At 42.4% G+C, this 23,777-nt stretch overlaps 3 protein-coding genes across 3 annotated transcripts; 2 read left to right on the forward strand and 1 right to left on the reverse strand.

Annotated features, from left to right (window-relative positions):
- Nucleotides 1–1,331: 1,331 nt before the first annotated feature.
- Nucleotides 1,332–17,578, reverse strand: LOC133034183 (uncharacterized). The gene is made up of 6 exons (XM_061109220.1): nt 17,570–17,578; nt 3,611–3,733; nt 3,064–3,516; nt 2,703–2,804; nt 1,824–2,654; nt 1,332–1,727 (listed from the first exon to the last, which is right to left on the reverse strand). The coding sequence occupies exons 1-6, from the start codon at nt 17,576–17,578 to the stop codon at nt 1,332–1,334; spliced, it is 1,914 nt and encodes a 637-aa protein (XP_060965203.1).
- Nucleotides 17,579–18,761: 1,183 nt separating this feature from the next.
- Nucleotides 18,762–19,736, forward strand: LOC115719926 (L10-interacting MYB domain-containing protein-like). The gene is made up of 2 exons (XM_061109221.1): nt 18,762–19,091; nt 19,197–19,736. Exons 1-2 carry the CDS (start codon nt 18,762–18,764, stop codon nt 19,734–19,736), a joined length of 870 nt encoding a protein of 289 aa, XP_060965204.1.
- Nucleotides 19,737–19,964: 228 nt separating this feature from the next.
- On the forward strand, nt 19,965–21,261 carry LOC133034184 (uncharacterized). Its single transcript, XM_061109223.1, has 4 exons — nt 19,965–20,217; nt 20,287–20,426; nt 20,512–20,743; nt 20,828–21,261. The coding sequence occupies exons 1-4, from the start codon at nt 19,965–19,967 to the stop codon at nt 21,259–21,261; spliced, it is 1,059 nt and encodes a 352-aa protein (XP_060965206.1).
- Nucleotides 21,262–23,777: the final 2,516 nt, after the last annotated feature.

A 23,777-nucleotide genomic window follows, 5' to 3' on the forward strand; every position in this document is an offset into this window, starting at 1 on the left:
TGCACAATATCTTGAGAAAAGTGGATTTGAAAAATGGGTCCGGTCGTACTTTCCAGGGGTACGTTACAATGTAATGACGAGCAACTGGGCTGAGAGCTTCAACAACACAACTAAGGATGCAAGAGGCTTCCCGATCACTGCTGCTGTAGCATTCCTGAGGTCCAAAGTCCAGAAGTGGTTTGCTTCACGAAAAGAAAAAGCTGACAAGTGGACGAAACCCCTAGCACCAGAAATGGAGGAGGACTTGACATTGCATTTTGAAAAAGGTCGGTATTTGAACGTTGACTCATGCGGGCCTTACACGTTGCAGGTTCACCTTGGAGGAACAGTTATGACCGGTGGCGTAGTGGACTTGCAGGAACATACTTGCACTTGCGGCTTGTTCCAGTGCATGAAGTTTCCTTGTCCTCATGCATGTGCTGCATCTCAGGAGCGAAGTATTAGCGCGTACACACTATGCTCGCCATATTACACGACTGAATATTGGAGGAGGACATATGAAGGAACAATTATGCCAGTTGGTGACGAGGATGATTGGGAATTGCCTGATGACATCAAGAACATGACAGTTGGAGTGCCTGTTGAGAAGCAACCAGTAGGGCGACCCAAGAAGCAAAAGGTTGGAAGAATTAAGAACAACCGAACTGCTTGTAACGGTGAAAGGATTATCAAATCGCGAAATTGTAGCATGTGCGGTGCCAAGGGGCACAACAGAAGCACTTGCAACTACCGAGGTTAAAAATGTTATTTTAGTATGTTTGTATCGTGATGTGTTGGACTATTATGTATTGTTATTGAATTAATGTTGGACTATTTTAAACATTAGAATTTGTGATATTTTATGTTTACATAATTATTATAATTTGTTGCACGAAAGAAAGGCGTAAAATTTGTATGAACTCTTGAAAAAACATAAACATACCAATAAAAAACACCAGTTACATTGTTATCTTAATAAATACCAAATAAAAAACACATTTGTTCATGCTAAATTCTGGTAAAACAAATCTACACACCACCGCTCTCTAAATTTCTTCATATTCTCATCGTGCACATTATCAAACGTAGTCTCCAGCATACTATGCTCGATGTGCTCTATCACGTACATCCCGCAGTTACCGCTGTATGAGACAATAAAAAGTAAATGAATAAAAGTATGCAAATTAAATTCAACTTAAATAACAAAAAAATCAATTGTAATTAAGTTACCTTGTCTTTGTCTGTGGAACAACGGCCCGATCCATGACTTTTGAAGTGAAATTTCTGACCTGGCTCTTTGAGGCAGTAAGTTGAGGCACGAGGATCATGTCATGACTCTCCAATAGGCCAGCCTACAGCAGCAAATTTGGAAGTAATTTTTCCCACATTGCCAGGTGACGGTTCAATTCGTTCGGGGAAATCGATCCGAGGCTGGAGTCAAATATGTTCAACAACCAATGATCCAGATCTACCTCTAGTGCCACCCAATGCTTTGCTCCATCGAAGTGGAGGGCCATATAGATTCTCTCCTTGTTCTTCCAACTGGCCAAGAATTGACTTTCATCCCCTCGAATCAAATCTAATATGCTCTCGTCCCACTGATAGTTAGCCTGTTCATCACCCGCAGCTTCCCACCGAGCAATAACTCCTGCTAGGAAAATACACGGCATTATGACACATCTATTTGGGTAGGCCTCGGGATAAAAGTGTTGCCGCCTCCTCATCAAATGGAATGCCGCATCCAAATGCTAAAACATGAAAATTAAATATTTCAGAGATTAAATAAAAAAGAGTTAAATAAAGTCTTTAAAAGCAAAAGCAGTAAAAAAGTCTTAAAAACTTACATCGTTCCCAAGCCAAAACTTCGGAGTATGCAGTTCGAGGAACCAAGACGAATGGTATCGACCGGTGAAGCACTCTCTCGGGTAATTGTTCCCAATCTGGCCGAGTACCCAATTGTGAAAAGTCTTGAGCAGCTTCCGATCAACCACTCTAAGTGGGTCCGCATTCACGAGTGTCGAAGTAGCCCTAGCCTTCTTCTTCATTTCAGTGTACTCAGCAAACCACCTAGGCCGCCTTCTCTTCCTCCGGTTCTCCATGACTTTTGGAGCTGTCTCTAACACCTGCACCTCAGAATCCTGAGTATCCCCGATGCTGGTGATATTCGTCTTCTCAGGTGTACAGAACATGTCATCATCATCCGGTTGGTAATCATTTGGGAGAATGAAGTCATCTTCCGGTGTCCGAGCCTCCTCTTCCGGTTGTGGCTGTGGCTGTGGCTGTGGCTGTGGCTGTGAATCTGCTGCCGGCCTTCCAGGATCTTGCAGGAGCGTCATTATGGTCTTCAACTGATCCATAATCGCTGTTTGTCCTCTTAGCAGAGCGGCCTGCCCCCTCTCCACAGTCTCCAACCTTGCCAAAATGGCAGGGTATACTGGATCGCGAGCCTCCGAGGTGCTGGGAATAGAAGCTGACGGGGGAACAGGAGGACCCTGTGACGCTGCAAGTGGGTCAACACCAGACCCATCAGGAACTGAAGCTGCAGATGGGTCAACACCAGACCCATCTGGAGCTACAGGCGGTGCACGTGGAGGAGACGGTGGAGGTGGTGTAGAGTCTTTAAATATTCGGGCTGCCTCCGCTCGTTCTTCCAATGTGTAGGCAAGCTTTTCGGCCTAGCTTCGCAAAGCATCCTGTCTTGGTTGCCCATCCTCACCCAACACAAGTTCCTCCAAGTCAACAAATAACGGAGGCTGACCCCCGGTTATGTAACTCACAAACTCAATCTCGTTCGGCCGAGGACATAACACGGAGTACACTGTCAACTGAAAAATATAACAAATATATTAATATAATATATGGAAATTAACATGAATTCAACATAAAGCGTAACAAACTTACATTTTTAGGAAATAATCTGGTCACTTCATCCTTCCCGAGTGTAGTGTTCGGCTTACTCTCCCAGTTGACCATTCTCGGAAAGCGATGCGACCTCCTCACTGCATACTCGTTGTCGATCTGTAATATGGCCTCGTATGCCCAATACTGCAACGCTGCAGCATAGCCGTAGGCTGATTATTTTGCCTCCTTCTGAGTTACTCCCTTCTCAATCTTTTTCAACATCTTATTCTTCACATCCAAGTAATCCTTGTTACAAGTTTCCATCAGCTTGGTGTAAGAAATATTTCCCCAGGGGTACTCGTAGAAGAATGGAAGGTTATCAACCATTCTTATCACAAAAGGAGGAACGGCAGTCTTCTCCTCCTTACCAGTGAGGACGCCCATAACAAACAAGGCCATCCCCAACTTGTAGACATCATCAACTTCTGTGCAGCTCTCAAAAACTTTGCGCAGTTCGCCGAAGCTGATCAAAGCACTACCGTTGAAATATTCCTGAATCAACCGGTCAGAGCTTCCATTTTGTTTGATGTCTTCCTCAGTAGGGCCGGGCAACAAGTTTAACCCGGTGACCAAGCCGAACTCCACCCTCCCAAATCTACATCTCTTCCTTCCCACATAGAAATGCACCTCGTCCGGCTTGTCATTTTGTGAAGCATCAAGTGGTGAAAAAATGCTCCTGAAAATTGGATGGGCGCTCTCTCGAAATTTTTTTTGAAAGGGATTCCCTCACTCTGTCCCATAGGTTGAATTCTTCAAATTTAGCCTTAATCTTCGGGTAGTAGTAACTACCCCCGCGCCATGTGACACGGCCTGTGTAGTGGTCCGACACTCGAATTATAAAATGTGGAGTTCCCTGAAAAAAAAACAATAATTAATAATTAATAATAAAACCATAACTAATAATTAATAAAACAATAATAAAACAGTAATTAATAATTAATAAAACAATAAAAAATAAAACAATAATAAATTATTAATTAATAATAAAATATTACTTAATAATTAATAAAACAATAAAAATTAATACAATAATTAATAATTAATAATAAAATAATAATTAATAATTAATAAAAAATAATAATTAATAAAACAATAAAACATAATACAATAACTAATAATTAATAAAAAAATAATAATTAATAAAACAATAAAGAATAATACAATAACTAATTAATAAAAAAAACAATAATTAATAAAACAATAAAAATTAATAATAAAAAAATTATTTGTAAAAAAAATATTAATAATTAATATAAAACAATTATTAATAAAATAATTATTAGTAAAACAATTATTAATAATTAATATAAAACAATTATTAATAAAAAAAATAGAACAATAATTAGTAATTATAACTAAAACAATAAAAAAAAAATACTTAATAAAACAATAACTAATAATTAATATAAAATAATTATTAATAAAAAAAATAAAACAATAATTAATAATTAATAAAAAATTAAAACAATAATTAATAATTAATACTAAAACAATAACAAATAATTAATAAAAAAAACATAACTAATAATTAATAATTAATAATTACTAAAACAACATAACTAATAATTAATATAAAATAATTATTAATAAAAAAATAAAACAATAATTAATAATTAATAAAAAATTAAAACAATAATTAATAATTAATACTAAAACAATAACAAATAATTAATAAAAAAAAACATAACTAATAATTAATAAAACGATAATTAATAATTAATAATTACTAAAACAACATAACTAATAATTAATAAAACAATAATTAAAAATTAATACTTGTTGCTCCAGAATTCGCCCAAAATACGTGGACCAGTCGAGAGGGGCCACGTGGGTCGGATAACTTGGAAAGATTTGCTAAGTCTTTTTGTGCCACCAGGAAGCGCTGTTAGCATGGGTCCCGGAGGAGACACCCGGAGTACAAGGTACTCCAGGAAGCTAGTATAGCACGAAGGCTCTCCGGTATATGTCAGGTCTCTCCCGAGCAATCGTCGCATTTAATGCTGCATGGGAGGAAGCGTGTTGGGACTGTAACACGCAATAAAGTCTGACGGCACAACCCCCGAACAGCAGCGCTACAGTAATGATCATTTAAGTCTAGCGACGGCTACTCTGCGAAGAGTCACGTCAATCACAAGGCAAAAAGGACATTCTCCATAAAAACCCTACAGCACCTAGGGATTTGACCATGCATCACCCATGGTATATTCATCGGAAATGCCCAACTTTATGGATACTTACAGACACATGTGTAAGAATAATTCTAGGGATTACCCCACCAAAACACTATAAATACCCCCTCAAAGCTCATTTAATGGGGTCGAGAATCTTGGTTTGCAAAAGAGCAAGAAGAGAAAATACTCACCAAGAACATTCTCTGTATTTAAGAGAAAAACATTCTCTCAAGTGTAGAATCTGCATTAAATACATCCATTAATAACAGTGGCTCGTGGACTAAGGCTCATTAACGCCCCAACCACGTAAAAAATCTTCATCTCACTTTCTTACAGCTCCTTATTATAATTATATTTTAATAGTTGCCGAAAACCTCGGTCAACATTTTGGTGCTTTCATTGAGAGCTGAGGAAAGCTGCTTCACGACAAGCATTTAACTTCACAACAATGGTGGAGACAAGAGCTACACGTCATCCTCGCCCTCTAGAAGACGCTCAAGACCCCAATGAGGAAGATGTAGCCTCAAGGGCAGCAGAGGAGTCCGAGGAAAAAGAAGAAGAAATAGTTCCCGATGAAAACTACGAGGAACACCTCGACGAGTATGCCTATGACGGAGGTGAGATCGAAGCTCAGAAAGCGCAAAATCAAAAAATGCAGGAAGTGATGCTAGCCATGCAGAAAGCCATGGAGGCAGCTGGTATTCACGTGCATCCCAAGGCGATGGCCGCTGGGCTCGACGGGGAGCCAGCAACGTCTTCGCCTAATTCCCAGCAGCAAAGGCCTAGGGAACCTAGCCCTATAAGGCACCCTGCTGAGGAAAACCAAACAAAAAACCCTACTTCTGCCCCTGGTCGAAAGAAAAAGGTGCAGGATCCGCGAAGGGTCCGCTCGGATTTCCCTAAAGGGAAAGGTCCGCAGAGGGGCAAGCCCCAAAGAGGGAGTCTTGGCCCTCAGGATCGAGGGGACCGGAAAAGCGTTTCCGTGCACCAGGAACCAGGGGGTAGAGGAAGAAGAGGACAGAGATGTCCACCCATTGATCTGAGAAATCAAATCAATGGGAATCAAGGTGACCTCCGGGATCACCTCGACCAAAAAAGATACAGGCCCGTAGTCTCCTCGGGTACTGTAAACGAAGGGATCATGGCAGAACTTGCCATACTTCGAAAAGATATTGCTCGAGTCTCCCGGAGGCAGAAGGGAGACGACTCCGACTCGGACAGTGAGGATCGGGAGCCTTGTGCCAAACATATCCTGGAGGCGGAGCTCCCTAAAAACTTCAAGATGCCCGAAATGGCAGCATATACTGGGAACTCCGACCCCAGTGATCACTTGTCACGATTCAACCGGGTCATGACAGTCATGCGGGTCAGCAATGACGCCAAATGCTTATGCTTCCCCCTCACTCTGAGCGGATCGGCAGAGGAATGGTTCACGAAATTGGAACCAGGATCGGTGGGTTGTTGGAACAAACTCCAAACCAACTTTCGGAGACAATTTGTCGCTGCCAGGAAGGTCAACTTGGAGGTTAGTGCCTTGAACAACATCAAGCAACTGCCCACCGAGACCTTGAAGAATTACATCAAGAGGTTCCGAGAGGAAGCCTCGAAGACCAAGAAGGTCGACGACGGACAACAGCTTGCGCTTCTCCAAGCAGGAATCCGCACTGGGACTCCCTTCTGGAACGAATTACAGCAAGAAGGCGCTGCTAGCCTTCAGGACTTCCAGAAGCGAGTCCAAAAATATATTAACCTCGAAGAAGCCCAGATCGTGGCTTACGGAGGCTATTATCCCACCGGGATAGCGGGATACATGCCGGGAGTGTCGCCTCGGGTCTTGTCCCGACCGCGACTCCTCCGGTAAGTGGCATACAGTTCTCTGCTACTCCCGGATACAGCCAGGGCCAGGCTTTGGCCCCGGCATCTTCCCATTACGGCAACCCGTCCGGGGTGAATGGACGGGCTCCTTCACAAGCTGCCCCGACTGCTAGCTTAACAGGCCCTACCCAGGGGTCGAGGAGCAAAAGGTCCTCCAAGGGCAGCACCCGAACGGGAGAGAAGCGCCAAAAGAAGGGGTACACACCCCAATACACCCAGTACACAGAGCTCACGGACTCTCAGGAACGTGTATATTTTGCCACAAGGCAGAATACGCACTACCGGAGACCGCAGCCATTGTACAAAGACAGCTCCCGGAGAGATCCGAGTAAAAGGTGCGAGTACCACAACGACATTGGTCATAGCACCAATGAGTGTAAAAATCTCAAAGACGAGATTGAGAATTTGATCCGTTTGGGCCACCTCTATGAGTGGATCAAAAATAGGTTGCCCCACCTTAATCCAGGGCAGGTGACAGGGGGTATGCCTCCGGAACACCGGGGGTACAGCAGAGTATTGCCTCCAGCCGCTCCCGCAGTGACACCCGAGATATACCCGGACTACCGCCCCGGCCTAATGGACGGGTAGCCATGATCTCCGGAGGTCCCCATATCGGAGGAAACACTCGCAAGGAGCGAAAAAGATATGCCGAGGCCGCAAGACACAGTGAGGTGTGGGAGGTCACTCAACTCCCGGCTCAAAGGCCTCGGCTAATGGACCAACCCATAACGTTCACGGAAGAAGATGCCAAGACGGTGCGTTTTCCTCACCACGACCCGCTGGTCATAGAGACCCCCATCGCAAATAAGGTGGTGGCTAGGGTCCTGATTGACAATGGGAGTTCCGTGAACTTGCTCTTCAAAGAAGCCTTCACTGTGATAGGGTTGACCGACCGGGACCTCTCGCCTAGTGGATCGCAGCTCACAGGGTTTAACGGGACGACGCTAATCCCGATGGGAAAAGTCAGACTCCCGGTTACCCTGTGCCCCGATACCCCCCAAAGCACATTCAAGTATTGCACCTTCGTGGTGGTAGACTGTCCAACAGCCTACAACGCAATCTTAGGCCGACCGGCCCTCGTCGACTTTGGTGCAATTACTTCAATCCGACATATATGCCTAAAATTCCCTACCCAGGAAGCCGGAGTCGGAACGGTGAGGGGAAATCAAGGAGAGGCCAGGCAATGTTACAATGTTGCCACCCACTTGCCAGTACTCATGGTCCGGGGGCCCCCTGAGATAGAGAAGGCTGAAGAGGACGAGTTGGATCCTCGCATAGGGTCCGAAAGGGTCGTGGAACCAATGGAGGACGTCGAAGAAATACCAGTGTGCGACGACGACTCCACCAAAGTACTCCGGATAGGGAGGAGCCTGGATCCGGAGGAAAAAGATAAAATAATAAAAACACTGAAGGGCGCCATCGACATTTTCGCATGGCGCCAAGATGACATGACCGGCATCAGCCCTCATGTCATCACCCATGTACTCAATGTCAACCCGGACATGCCCCCTGTACAGCAAAAGAGACGCCCGCTCGACTCGGTGAAAGCCGAGGCCTTAGAGAAAGAGGTGGACAAACTTTTGTCCAATGGCATGATCCGCGACGTATACTATCCGGAGTGGCTGGCCAATCCGGTCCTGGTGCCCAATCCGAACGGGACTTGGCGGGTTTGTATAGATTTCACAGATCTAAACAAAGCCTGCCCAAAGGACTGCTTTCCGCTGCCCAGATCGACCGGATGGTAGACGCCACGTCCGGATTTACGCTGCTATCTTTCATGGATGCCTATGCTGGGTACAACCAAATAAAAATGCATACGGCAGACCAGGAGTGCACTAGCTTCAGGACCGATAAGGGGGTATACTGTTACCTAGTCATGCCTTTCGGACTGAAAAACGCCGGAGCAACCTATCAAAGAATGGTTAACCGGATGTTCAAAAACCTCCTGGGACGAAACATGGAGGTATATGTAGACGACATGCTCGTCAAATCCAAAGCATGCAACAGCCATGCAAGCGACTTAGAGGAATGTTTCGAAGTCGTCCGGAGATACGGCATGTAGCTCAATCCGAAAAAATGCACCTTTGGGGTCAAGTCGGGAAAATTCCTGGGCTTCATAGTCAGCCAAAGGGGGATCGAGGCGAACCCGGAGAAAATCCAAGCTCTCCTGGATATGCCACCCCCCAAGAAACATAAGGACGTGCAGAGTTTGACCGGAAAGGTAGCCGCACTGAGCCGCTTTATCTCACGATCCACGGACAAGTGCATACCCTTCTTCAACATACTGAAGAAATGCCAAAAGTTCGAATGGTCAGATGAATGCGAGGAGGCATTCAAAAGGTTAAAAGACCACATGGCCAAACCTCCTATCCTATCAAAACCCGTCCTTGGAGAAAACTTGTTCCTTTACTTGGCCGTCTCCGAGCATGCGGTCAGTGCTGCACTGGTCCGGGAGGAGGAAAAAATTCAGCACCCCGTGTACTATGTTAGTAAGCGCATGGTAGGGGCCGAGACAAGGTACCCGGTTATTGAAAAATTAGTATTCTGCCTCCTAATGGCATCAAGGAAGTTGAGACCATACTTCCAACCCCACCCGATCAGAATCTTGACCAATCATCCACTCCGGCAAGTTCTCCAGAAGCCTGAAGCATCCGGAAGGCTCCTCAAGTGGGCGATGGAGCTGAGTCAGTTCGACTTACATTACGTGCCCCGGATTTCCATAAAAGGCCAAGCCTTGGCGGACTTCATCACCGAATGTAATGAAGCCGAGGCGACAGCTAATACACCAGAGCCACCAATCCCCACTTGGAGAGTATTTGTGGACGGAGCTTCTAATGAGAACGGTTCAGGAGCCGGAGTGGCTATGATATCACCTACTGGATTGCGGCTCCAGGCAGCACTCCGATTCAACTTCACAGCTTCGAATAATGAAGCCGAATATGAGGCCCTGATAGCAGGGCTAAAATTGGCTAAAGCTGTAGGAGCCAAGAGGGTGGAGGTCTACAGTGATTCTCAGCTGGTCGTAAACCAAGTTTCCGGAGAATACCAAACTCGCGGCGAAAGGATGGCCGCGTACGTAACAATAGTCCGAGAACTACTCCACGAGTTCACGGACTATAAAATAGAAAGAATCCCCCGAGAAAAGAACGCTCATGCGGACTGTCTGGCTAAGTTAGCCTCGGACAGCGAAATCGAAGAGCTGGGGGTAGTACCAGTGGAACGCTTGGCAGAGCCAAGCATCAAAATAAAAGAGACCACACAAACGGTTGGGCAAGAACCCAGCTGGATGGTCCCCATCATAAAGTACATAACCACAGGTGAGTTGCCCCAAGAGAGGGCAATCGTCTCGAAAGATTCAGCATCGGTGCTCATCGTTATGTAATGATGGATCAAATTCTCTACCAGAGAGGACTCAGCATGCCTTATTTAAGGTGTGTATCGGACCCTGAAGCTAGACAAATCATGCTGGAGGTCCATGAAGGATTCTGTGGAGATCATACGGGAGGACCCAGCCTCTCAAAGAAAATATTGAGGCAAGGGTACTTCTGGCCAACAATGAAAAAAGATTGTATAGACTATGTCCAAAAGTGTGACTCGTGCCAAAGGTACGCGAGCATACCGAGAGCCCCTCCAAATGAGATCACTTTGATGACCAGCCCCTGGCCCTTCGCGGTCTGGGGAATAGATCTCATCGGGTCTTTACCTACGGGAAAAGGAGGAGTAAAGTATGCAATAGTAGCGGTGGACTACTTCACCAAGTGGACAGAGGCTGAGCCTATGAAGACAATAACTGCTAAGAAGGCATTGGACTTTGTTATTAAAAACATAGTGTGTCGATACGGCTTGCCTCATAAAATAGTCTCAGACAATGGAAAGCAATTTGATTGCGAGGAATTTACTGACTTCTGCAACCAACACGGAGTGGTAAAAAGCTTCTCCGCGGTAGCCCGGCCTCAAACAAACGGCCAGGCGGAAGCAGTCAATAAAATCCTAAAGGTCACCTTGAAAAAGAAGTTGCTGGCCTGTAAAAATAACTGGCCTGAAGAATTGCCAAGGGTATTGTGGGCCTACCGGACGACCCCCAGAACCACAACCGGTCACTCGCCGTTCTCAATGGCGTACAGTTGTGAATCAATGGTTCCGGTGGAAACATTATTCCCATCCCACAGGAGGACGACTTATGATCCGGCCACCAATCAGGCCCTGCTCCAAGAAGCTCTGGATCAAGTCGAAGAACTCCGGGATGAGTCTCAAATACGGATGGCTGCTTATCAAAAGAAGGTGACCAAGTATTTTAACTCCAAGGTTAAAAGCAGAAAATTCGCTATTGGGGATATGGTCCTAAGAAGGGTTTTCCCAGCCACCCAAGAACCCGGAGTGGGGGTACTTGGACCAAATTGGGAAGGACCATATGAAATCGAGGACGAAATCGGTTCTGGCACTTACAAACTGAAAAGAATGGACGGAACTACTGTCCCAAGAGCCTGGAATGCCGATCACCTCAGAAAATATTACCAGTTGCGAATTAAACTTAGATTTTGTTCAAAGGGTTTGTACCGTCCAAATGTATGCCTCCTCTATATTAAATAAAACTGAGTGCCTTAAAAACAAAGTTTCTATGCCACTCAGGGGGGTACTAGGGTATACCGCACGGACAAACAAAAACAAACTAAGTAAAATATCCTGACCCAAAGGGCAGGTCAAAAAAATATATGCGCAAAAATAAAAAGCATAAGTATAAAAACCCTGAGCGAAAGGACAGGTTAAAATATCTAAGTGTGACAAATAAAGATCGCATATATAAAAATATCCTAGCCCGAAGGGTAGGTCATATACATATGAATGGCCCGGGGACAGGCCTTAAAATATAACTGTCTCCCCTTCAAATAAAAGCTGCCGCCCATATGTAAATTGTTCTAAGGCAGCAGCAAATATGTACAAACAAAAAAAAAAAGAGTTATAAGAGAAACGGGTAGAATCTGGGTCAATAATACGGCAGCTCAGTCAGCCCGCGGAGGAAGACGAGGTCCAATCCGTGCCTCAAGCGCAGCATCAAGCTTCTTCTTCTTTTCCCGAAATTTGGCAACCATCTCCTCGGGTTTGGGATAAAAAGTAAGCTTGATATTTTGATCGTTGTTGGACCAAGCCATGTAGACTCCATCATCAAAGCGCTTCGGGCACCGGGCGCAGGAAACAGGAGAAAGGAGCTCGGCCCTCTTGGCCTTTCTGGTGGACTGTTCTTTGAAATCCCTAAGCTCCTTCAACTCCGCAGCTAGAGCGGCCTTGGATTCGATGTCCGACTGGTGAGTCTCCTCTAGAGACCTCACCTTGGCGACCATTTCATCCAAAGCCTCCCTGGCCTCCCGGAGATCTCTCCTGGCCTTCTCGGCAGCCTCGGTTTGAGCCCTTAGTTCCTCCTGATGATGGGCCTCCATCCTGTCTCTCCGCTGAGCCTCGTCCCGGATCATGGCCTCCGCCTGAGCCTCCCTCCGTTTGGCCTCCTCTTCCTTAGCCTTGGCCGCTGCCTCCTGGCGCTCGGCAGCCTCCTGGTAGATCTGCCTCTCCGCTGTAAGGTCTTGGAGGACCTTCCTGACGTCGTTCATGTCCCCAAAGTTGGACAGAGCGAAGCCATGGTTTATGATGTTCCTGGAGAGGCGGCCAGCCTCAGCAGCAAGCTGAACCATAACGAAGTATAAGGAAAAACTTCTCAAAGGAAGAAAACAAAATACAAACAACAAAAAGGAAACGCAAAAAATTGCAAAGTACTTACCACTGTGAGAGAATGGCTGAGGTCCTGGACCTGGAAGATGGAATTCAGGGAAGCGCAAGTGGAAAACCGCTTGGGCGCACAATGTGTAAGCTGAGAAGCGAACTCGCCGGTCATCTCCGCGGCAAAAGGAGCCAAAGTAGGCCCTAGGAGGGTACGGAACCAGTCCGTTAAGGGGTCCAGATTGAGGTTCCACGGATCATGGTAGTCCGGGTGGTTGATGCTCGCCTCAACCTCAGCCCGCAGAATCCTCCTAAGGGCCTCCACTTCAGCATACCCCCGGGAGTACTCGTCCATAGCATAGTTGTGTTTGGCTATGCGAAGCTCCTGCCTCACCTCGTCCCCCGGAATTGGGGTAAGATCGATGTGGGGAGGAGCAGGATTTTCCTCCATCGGGGAGACCCCGCCGTCTAGGCCACGGGCAGGAGTGTCGGCCCTCCGAGGCCTCTTCGGCTCGTCCTGGGCAATCATCTTGCCCTTACGCTTGCGAATCAGAGCCACTTCAGGCTCCTCCTCGTCCTCCTCTGCTACCTCCAGAGGGGCTTGAGGCTCTCCTGTACCCTCAACGGCTTCCTCCGAGAAGCCCCACCCTTTCCCTTGGCCTTCTCCCAGAAGCACCTCCTCGTCATCCACTAAGTCAATGGTTTCGGGGGGAGCGCCGGAAGGAACCTTCAAGGAAGGGGCCGGGGGAGAGGGGGTGAAAGCCGGAGGAGCCACGGGAGTATGAACCCCGGCAAGCTGTTCCAGGATGGCATCCATGGAGGTACCTGTTCCAAAAAATAAGCAAGTGTTAGAAGTTCGTGAGGAACCGCTTATAAAAAATACAGCAAATAAGCTACTCCTACCCGAACTTCCTAATTCGGCCCTAGCAAAGTCCTGAACTTTAATGCTGGCAGCATCACCTCCAAGATAACTGTCCGAGGGCCGTAACCAGCTGGACGCTATGTAAGCTGATGGACCTAAGGGAATAGGTTCCGGAGGGCCGGAGCCCATCCGGGACCGACCTAGGTAATCTCCTAAGTTCGTAAAATAAAATTCCTTCAAATGATCCCCCCATCGGGTCGACGGCATCTTAAATCTACGGAGACGCTCGTCGAACCCTACGGGCCTATGACTGGTATATTCATCGACGGAAGGAACATAGCAAATTATCAAGGGAGACTTACCGCCGGCACCGGAAGTGCTAGCACCGGGAGCACCCGAGTTTGGTTCGGGGGCTGAAGGCTGAGGTCGGGAAGTCTGATTCTCAGAAGAACCTTCAAGATGAGGGGGCCTCCCGGCGGAATGATCCCAAATCTCTTCTTGAAGAATCTTGTCAAAAAAATTTGCCTCGGACTTCCCGCCAATGGCTTGGCTCCTTCGCACCACCGGACTCCCCACGCGAAGCCCTCTCCCAGAGGCAGCCTGGGCCTTAGAGTACGCCTTCTCCTGGGCCTTCCGGTAGAGATAATCTTGGTACTTCTTCTCTGCCGTGGCAATGAGCTCATCCCGGAAGGCCTTCTCCGCAACCGGCGCCCTCACATTGGGGCAGATGACCCGTGAGAGGTTGGAGTCATCCACGGATTGATGAGAAAGGATAAGTTTGGCCTTCCTACAATTCTCCGTGGTGACTAGGCCCCCGACATCAAGATCGGCGTGGTCATAGGAGGCGAAGGCTTGGGCCCTTCGAAGGAAAGCCTGAGTGGGAAGCGTCCGCTGGTAAGGTGGGATCCGCACCCACTCCGTGAGAAGTTCCGGGTGGTCCACGGCCCTGAACCCGGACGAGAAGAAAAAGCGGTGGCGGTACTCCTTAACATGAGTCTGCCTATTATATGGAACCACCCCCTCGTTAGCAGGGTGGATCCGGAACCCATAAAAACCATCCTTAAGTTTGTCCCCTTTCTTGGGGACGGATACAAGTTCATAAAAATATAAAATTTCTGCCGGGCTGGGAGACCCCCAGCCACGGGCGGTGTAAAAAATAAATAAGCCTGAGAGCAGGCGGTAAGCTTGAGGAATAAGTTGGTATGGCGCAAGGCCGACAAATACAAGAAAATTCACAAAGTAATCTTGGAGCGGGAGCATGGCACCGGCCATCAAATGGGTCTGACTCCAAGCCTCGAAGCCGTCATAGTTGTGATTAGGCGTCTCCGAGTCACGAGGAGGCCGGTGGAAGGTCCCCGAGGTGGAGGGTTTGATCCCAGCCACATTAATAATGTTCTCCAGCTGGTGAGGACAAGTCAGGGTCGATCGAAGCTCGGCCGCCTCCCAACCAGTTGCACGGGACTTGTACCCCTCCTGGGCAACGGGTCCCAGAGAGACCTCCTCCAGCGTGGCCATACTTTTCCCTTTCTTCTTCGAAGATTTTGAGCCAGAAGCAGACATTTTGTGTTCTGAGAAAAACAAAAGGGAAAAAGAAAAGCCCAGCAGTTAGGTCCCATACCAAACCCTAAATCAAGAAAAAGGGAGTGGGGGTCCCCTAACCGCTGGAAAGAGGCCCCCTCCGGACACGTGTCACCTGGGAAACTCTGGAGAGAATCCCTCAACCAGTGTCGGGTGCAGTGAAATCGCAGAAAGTGGTTTCGCAAAAAAAGAAAAAAAAAAGAGAGAAAAAAAAGGAGAAAAGCCATCCTATGCCCTAAGCAACTGTTAAACGAAGAACACATGGCCCTCTTCAAACAGAACTGTATAACTACAACAGGGGCATGATAAATGGCGATTCTACAACTAATGCAGTAAACATAAAACAGAACTCGAAGAACTTAAACACTCACACACCCAGAAGCCTCTAAGTACGAACCCAGAAAACGAACGAAGTAAATATAAGCATGTTATTATCTAAGGATGCTAGAAACTTACAGTCGATCGTTGAACTGGAGGTGCTGAAGATGGTTGAGTGAGAGTTGAGAAGCACTGGCAAAATCAAACACTGGAAAATTGAATGAAGTGTCTGGGTATTAAGACAGTTCGTGCTACTTCGAGAAATTTTCTCTCTAGGAAATTCGAGCAGAAATGGCAAGGAATGGAAAGTAACCAAAATGAAGGAAAGGTGGTGGCTTTTATAGGCAAAAGTGCATGAGGAACAGGCGTCATCACCTACCAATCGCACAGTGGGGGAGACGCACGATTCGAATTCCCAAAGATCAACGGACCAGATCAATCTACCATTAAGGCGGTGGAAACGTTTGAGTATCCGTCTGACACCATCAATGCGCCGCATCAATCATGGGGCGTGAAACGAATCGACCTCTGCAAAAGCGAATCATTGCATTTAATGCCATTATCAGACGCACCTCCACGCGCCCCCAAGTTCGTATCAGAAGACCGAGGAGGCGGTTGGAGACATTCCTGCAAAAAGCAAATCGCTGCATTAAATGACATCATTTAATTTGCCCCCACACGCTCGAGGCTCGAGCTAGGGAAACGAGGAGTCAACCGGAGACACTTGAACAAGCCTTGGTTTATTTTTACTAAGTAAACAAGGCTTGGGGGGTAAATGTTGCTCCAGAATTCGCCCAAAATACGTGGACCAGTCGAGAGGGGACACGTGGATCGGATAACTTGGAAAGATTTGCTAAGTCTTTTTGTGCCACCAGGAAGCGCTGTTAGCATGGGTCCCGGAGGAGACACCCGGAGTACAAGGTACTCCAGGAAGCTAGTATAGCACGAAGGCTCTCCGGTATATGTCAGGTCTCTCCCGAGCAATCAAGTCGCATTTAATGCTGCATGGGAGGAAGCGTGTTGGGACTGTAACACACAATAAAGTCTGACGGCACAACCCCCGAACAGCAGCGCTACAGTAATGATCATTTAAGTCTAGCGACGGCTACTCTGCGAAGAGTCACGTCAATCACAAGGCAAAAAGGACATTCTCCATAAAAACCCTACAGCACCTAGGGATTTGACCATGCATCACCCATGGTATATTCATCGAAAATGCCCAACTTTATGGATACTTACAGACACATGTGTAAGAATAATTCTAGGGATTACCCCACCAAAACACTATAAATACCCCCTCAAAGCTCATTTAATGGGGTCGAGAATCTTGGTTTGCAAAAGAGCAAGAAGAGAAAATACTCACCAAGAACATTCTCTGTATTTAAGAGAAAAACATTCTCTCAAGTGTAGAATCTGCATTAAATACATCCATTAATAACAGTGGCTCGTGGACTAAGGCTCATTAACGCCCCAACCACGTAAAAAATCTTCATCTCACTTTCTTACAGCTCCTTATTATAATTATATTTTAATAGTTGCCGAAAACCTCGGTCAACAATACTAAAACAATCATTAATAATTAATAATAAATAAAAAATTATTACTTAATAAAACAATAATTAATTAAAAATACTTAAGAAGTCATTAGAAATAAATTAATACCTAAAACTATCACTAAATAATATAATAATAAATTAATACCTAAAACAATCACTAAATAATAAAATTAATAAAACCAAAAAAAAATTAAAACAACGGGTCCGATGGCGACCAATCGGGTCCGATTGGTAGCCATCAGACCAAAACAAACCCAACAAAAAATGGCACAATCGGACCCGTTTCAATCGGACCATCGGGCTGCTAATGAGACTACCGGACCTCAACAAAGTCCGACCATCGGACCCCAATACCCCCCATCGGACCCTTACAAATCGGACCCTAAGATGACAATCAGACCACACCATCGGACCCAAATAACTTGACCGTCGGTCCCAAAACCCCCATCGAACCATCTCCTTCCTCATACCCGAACCCCAATCCCCATTCCACACAAAAAATTTCTTAAATCTAACTAATAGATCTAACAAATTTTTACAATCCAACAAAGTTTCACATACAAAATCACAATCTTTTAACACTTACAAAAAAAATACAAAAAAAAAAAACCCAAACATACCTTGGACATTTTCGTGGGGTTCGGTCTCAGCCGTCGCCGGTTCTGCTTGGTCGGAGTTGGAGTCGACGGCGTGGGTGGGTCGGGGTTGAGCGTCAAAGGAGCACGGTGGGACGGGGTTGAGCCTCGGTCGGTTGCTGGTTGCTTTGAGAGTTTAGTGTTTCGGCTGGGGGCTGGGATTGGGCTGAAAGAGACGAAGAGAGAGGAAGATAGAGGGTTTCAAATGAGGGGTAGTTTAGGAAATTTAGAAAAGTTGTCATATATCACCAATTTTACTAACTTTGCATTTAGGGGAAAAATTATTAGGTAATTTAAGCATGGAAATTCAAATTTCCCAAAGAATATTTGTTTTTTTTTTTTAAAGGAAGGAGAGCAATATTACATGATTACATCTCCACTGAATATATTTAAGCTAAAGTGCAAGCAAAATTGCAGAGTTCAAACGTATAGATGATGATGATGCGATTACATAGTTACATCTTTTTTTTCTTTTTTTTTGAAAAGAAGAATGAAACTTTTTATTAAAAGCAACAATCAGCAGCCAATAACGGCAACAAATCAGAGGGACAATTGTCCTCTCTAATAATACGGTCAGGGAGATAACAAGACGCTCTTGCAAGCCAATGAGCGACTACGTTAGCGGACCGTTTTACATAACAAATAGACACATTTCTTAAAGACGCCAACAGATGACGAATGCGATTAATGCGGACCGTTACATCTTTATTGGATATATATACATGATTACATGATTAATGCGATTGATTTCTCTTCAAAAAAAAAGAAGAATGCGATTGATTTCTCTTAAAAAAAAATGCGATTGATTTACTGTTAACAGTAAGATCATAATTGATTTTTTTAGTTTTTTTTCTTTTTTTTTCTTTTTTGTTATTACGTTAGATTTTTTTTTTTTTTTTAAAAGCATTATAATCTCACATGTTTGTTAAGTAATGTATATTATTGAGGTGTTTACAACAATGATTAAAATCTCTATATTATTGAGGTGTTTATATTTATATATTTTTCTATTTAAATTGTTACCATGTTTGTTTAATATTTTACATTCTTGTTTTGTAATCTTTTAAATGGTTAATCATTAATAATTATTATTGTGTCATTGTTGCCATTTTGAATAGAATAATATATAGTATTATTTTGTGTGTTTGTTTATACTTCTCATATTATTTTAAATAGAATGGAAACTGAGGTAACACAAGGAAAATCAAAAGCAGTTTGGGATTCAACAACACATGAGAAATGGGTTGATTTAGCTGTAGAACAAGTGAGAGCTGGCAGTAGATATGGATCACATTTAAGCAAATTAGGTTGGAAAAATTTTATTGAAAAATTTAATTTAAAGACGGGTAGAAATTATGATCGAAAACAAATGAAAAATCATTGGGATAATGTTAAAAAGGAGTGGCAGTTGTGGGATTCATTACTTAGAGGAGAGACTAGACTTGGTTGTGACATGCAAAGGCAAACAGTTGACGCTCCTAATGAATGGTGGGGGGAAAAGTTACAAGTAGGTTTTTGTACATATCTTTCATAATTATGATTTTTTTTTTATATATATATATATAACAATCATATTATTTTGTTTTCTGATTAATAAATCAATCAACATAAGTATCCTGATGCTGCTAAATTTCGAGTGAGAGGTTTAGAACATTCTTTCAAGCTAGATGAGTTGTTTAGAGATGTTACCGCTACAGGGGCTAGAGCTTGGGCACCAACTTCTGGTTCACTTCCTCCTTTATACACAGAGGATCATAATGATATAGAGATCAATGAGAATTCAGAGGAAAGTGACCATGAGAGAGTGTGTCAACAAATCAGAAAAGAGAAGAATTTACTTGACCCAAATAAGAAGCAATTTAAGAAGGGGAAAAGGAATAATTCTACAACAGCAAAGTTGTCCAAACAACTTGATGAAATTTGTGAGACAATAAAAAATAGGAGCTCATACATACGTACCGATCCTCCTAGATGTAGCGTTCAAGAAGTGATGGATAAATTAGCTACACTTCTAGATTGTGAACCAATGAGCCCTCTATTTAAAGTTGGCACTAATTTGTTCATGAAGAAAGCAAATAGAGAAATTTTTGTTGCTTTGAAGGAGCCTAAATATCAAATTAAGTGGTTGAAAGAACAGGAGTTGAACTTCTAAATTAGATGTTATTTCATTTTACTTGTTTGAATATTGTGGTTTGTTTAGTTCTTTTTATTTTATTTCTTGGACAACTTGGTTTATTTGATTTCTTGAATAATATTATTTGTTTTATTTCAAAAATACTTGAATTATATATTTACATGTTTATTATATAGCAGAATGGATAGTGATTCAGATACAGAAGAGATGAATGAAGAATGTATACAACAAGCTATAACTGAATAAATGGAAATTGATGAGCTAGTCATTATCGTTACAAGAACATCAGTATATTACCATAATAACTTTTTAGTTAAGGAGCCATGTAGAAATTCACCTCACACTGGTTGGAAATTTATGATGGAAATACTTAATGGAAATGATCGACGTTGTCATGAGATGTTTCGAATGGAAAAACATATTTTTTGTAAACTTTGTGATAGATTGAGAAGTTATGGGTTAAAGTCCAGTAAAGGGTTGAGACTAGAAGAGTCAGTTGGTATGTTTATGATGATTTTAGGACATGGAACAGGTAATAGAATAATTCAAGAACATTTTCAACATTCAGGTGAAACTGTTAGTAGACAATTTACAAATGTATTGGAAAAAATGAGTATGCTTGCTTTGGATGAAATCAAACCACCTGAAAATTTTGACGAAGTCTCGTATTATATACGAAATAATCCGAGATATTGGCCCTACTTTAAGGTAATTTGAATACACAATCTTCATATATATATATACTACCTATGAATCTTTAATTTTTTTTTTTTTTTTCAAAATGTTATAATAGGATTGTATTGGAGCTATATATGGAACACATGTTCGAGTTTCACTTCCCGTAGATAAACAAATTCCATACATTGGAAGAAAGGGTTGTCCTGCGCAAAATATTATGGCTGTATGTGTATTTGATATGCTGTTCACATTTGTGTGGGCAGGATGGGATGGAACAGGACATGATACTCTTATATTTCTTGAAGCATTAAGAAATACAAATTTAAATTTTCCTAAACCACCCAATGGTATGTTGCTGTCACTTATAAAAATCAATTATGTGAATATGATCTGAAACTTAATTTAACGATTTTTTATTTATTTTATTGCAGGTAAGTATTATTTACTTGATGCAGGGTATCCAAATACGAAAGGTTATTTAGCTCCATATAAAGGGCAAAGATATCACCTTCCTCAATTTCAACAAGGTAGTCAACCTAGTGACTATAAAGAAGTATTTAACCATGCTCATTCATCATTACGTAGTGTTATTGAGCGTTGTTTTGGTGTATGGAAAGCATGTTGGCAAATTTTGCATCGAATGCCTAGTTATGGATATGATAAACAAGTAGCTATTGTTACTGCTTCAATGGCTTTACATAATTTTATTAGGAGAGAGACTATTAATGATATGGACTTTCCGTCTTATGATGAAGCAAATAATGATTTTGTAGACGATGATGTACAAAACATTAACTTAGCAAGAGATGAGAGTGAAATGGGAGTTGTCCGAGATAAAATTGCAGCTGAACTCATGCTGAGATAAACATGAGTATTAGTGTTGTTTTTGTAATTATGTAATAATTATTTTAAATAATAATTGTGTAATAAATTAAAGATTGGTTTTGTTTATATATTTTTATTTTATTTTTTGTGATTAATTTTTTTTTTTAAAAAAAGAATTATATTATTATTATTATTAACAAATTTGATATATATAAATATATTATTTGTAAGAGCTTTTATATTCTACAACCAAACACGTATAAGAGCTCTTCAAATAGAAAAGAAGTTCTTTTGAAATTGAAATCCAAACACTAAATGAAAAGCTTAAACTTTTACTTCTCTTCTTCTACTGTTTAAAAGTAAAAGTATAAGAGCATGTTTGGTATTGTTTTCTGTTTTTTGTTTTCAAAAAATTGTTTTTAAAAATGAGAACAAAAAATAGTTTTTGAAGTTTTTAAAAACAAGTCATGTTTGGTTAGTGTTTTTTAAAAACAATATTGACCAAAAGTGAATTCGTTCTTAAAACAGAAAACAACATTTTGTTGTTTTCAAAATTCTTGTTTTTTGTAACTTTGTTTTCTGAAAACTGTTTTAAAAAAACAATGCCAAACAAGCCAAATTGTTTTCAAAAAACAATTTTCTGTTTTTAAAAACAAAAAACAGTTTTTTAGTTATGATGTCAAACATGCACTAAGTTATGCCAAACAAACCCATTGTATTGTATTAAATAATACTAATACAATACAATACAATACATTACAGCACGGCGTACCAAACGAGCCCCAAGAGAAATAATATTTAGATTTTTTTAATAATTAATTTATGTTATTTATAATAATTTTTAATTAATTTTTTTATTTTAAAATTATTCCAAAAGATTTCTTTAATATAAATAATGATATGGACTAATAATATTTTGTTACCTGTCAATGTGGTTAGCCTAATCAACATTTAACGTTGTTGGTAGTAACGAATGTAATAGAAAAATACTTGTGGTATTTAATCCGTCGAAAAAAATATATAATGTATGTGTATAAACTCGAAAATATAAATTATTTATACTACAAATAATTAACTTATATAAAATATGAATGAGACCTATTCATTCTAGCAAGATTCTCCACTAGAGAACTTTGTTCTTTCTTTTAACTTAAGCCTCATAAAAAAAACCCTGGTTAGTCCAAAATCATAAACTTCATTAGATTATGATAAGTATTCTTTTTTCAAAATTATTAATATAATTAAAAATTACAAATTTATCATATATTTTTAAATAATTTTTTTTCCGCATATCACCATAATGTGGCTATGTTATTCAAATGCGAACCCTATGGAAAACAAGTCCAAAATTAGTGTAGAGCTTTGAAATGGCAGCAAGAGCTGGTACATACCAGATGGTACAAACCAGTAGAAAAACAGAGGAAAAGAAATGTTGCCAAGAAAAGCTTAACCAAAATGGTTAGCTCAGTCCATTTTATTTATAGAGAATTGTACAGAAAACAAACTCAAGAAATCAACAAAACCGTTACAACAGCTTTTAACTAACTAACTACCAACATATAAAACCGTATTAACTAACTAAGTGGTTAATAGGTTTATATCCCCCCTCAAACGAAACTTAGAGGTAGCTAAGTGAAGTTTGTTCTTTAAGTACAAAAATCTTTCTGTAGACAAAGGTTTTGTAAGAACATCAGCAGTTTGATCTACAGAAGGGACAAAACGGACTGAAAGTTGCTGAGCAATGATTTGATCTCGAACAAAGTGAAGATCGATTTCAATGTGTTTGCTTCAGGCATGAAACACAGGATTGGCAGCAAGGGATATGGCACTTTGATTATCAACCCACAAAACAGGAGGCTGAATACTTGAGACCTGCAACTCAGACAACAATGATGTAATCCATTTGAGTTCAGCAGCAGCATTTGCTAAAGCTCTGAACTCACTTTCAGTTGATGAACGGGCAACGACCTGCTACTTTTTGGCGGACCAAGACACTAAATTTTTGCCCAGAAACATTGCATAGCCCCCCGTGGATCTTCGATCATCAAGGCAACTAGCCCAATCAGCATCACTATATCCATGAAATTGCATTGTATCGGACGGGGAAAGCCATAAACCATCATTGATTGTTCCTTTGAGATAGCGGAGAAGGCGTTTACATGCCTCCCAATGTTTAACCGTGGGAGCTTGAATAAACTGGCTAAGTTTATTGATGATAAAGGCTACGTCAGGGCGTGTGAGACTAAGATATTGTAAGGCACCCAAGGTGCTGCGGTAAAGAGTAATGTCCTCCATAGGTTCTCCATCACAAAGACTAAGTTTAGTAGTTGAGCTTGTTGGATTAGGACAAGACTTTGCACCTTCCATATGAAGAAGAGTGAGAATGTCGGTGATGTACTTGCTTTGAGTAAGATACATACCAGTAGTGTCACGATAAATTTCTATCCCAAGAAAATAATGAAGAGGGCCCATATCCTTTAAGGAGAATTCTCTGTTAAGATCAGAGATTAGTTTGGAAATCAATGATGAATTAGGACCGGTGATCAATATGTCATC

Source organism: Cannabis sativa, chromosome 2, assembly GCF_029168945.1.
Source record: "Cannabis sativa cultivar Pink pepper isolate KNU-18-1 chromosome 2, ASM2916894v1, whole genome shotgun sequence".
Classification (NCBI taxonomy): domain Eukaryota; kingdom Viridiplantae; phylum Streptophyta; class Magnoliopsida; order Rosales; family Cannabaceae; genus Cannabis; species Cannabis sativa.

Coding starts and splice junctions, on each gene's coding strand:
- LOC115719926 (XM_061109221.1), top strand. CDS start 18,762: ATGGAAACTGAGGTAACACAAGGAAAATCAAAAGCAGTTTGGGATTCA. Junction 19,092..19,196: donor GGTGGGGGGAAAAGTTACAA/GTAGGTTTTTGT, acceptor AATCAACATAAG/TATCCTGATGCTGCTAAATT.
- LOC133034184 (XM_061109223.1), top strand. CDS start 19,965: ATGGAAATTGATGAGCTAGTCATTATCGTTACAAGAACATCAGTATAT. Junction 20,218..20,286: donor GAGACTAGAAGAGTCAGTTG/GTATGTTTATGA, acceptor TTCAACATTCAG/GTGAAACTGTTAGTAGACAA. Junction 20,427..20,511: donor GATATTGGCCCTACTTTAAG/GTAATTTGAATA, acceptor ATGTTATAATAG/GATTGTATTGGAGCTATATA.
- LOC133034183 (XM_061109220.1), bottom strand. Junction 3,517..3,610: donor AATTCAACCTATGGGACAGA/GTGAGGGAATCC, acceptor CAAAATGACAAG/CCGGACGAGGTGCATTTCTA. Junction 1,728..1,823: donor AGTTTTGGCTTGGGAACGAT/GTAAGTTTTTAA, acceptor TTCATGTTTTAG/CATTTGGATGCGGCATTCCA.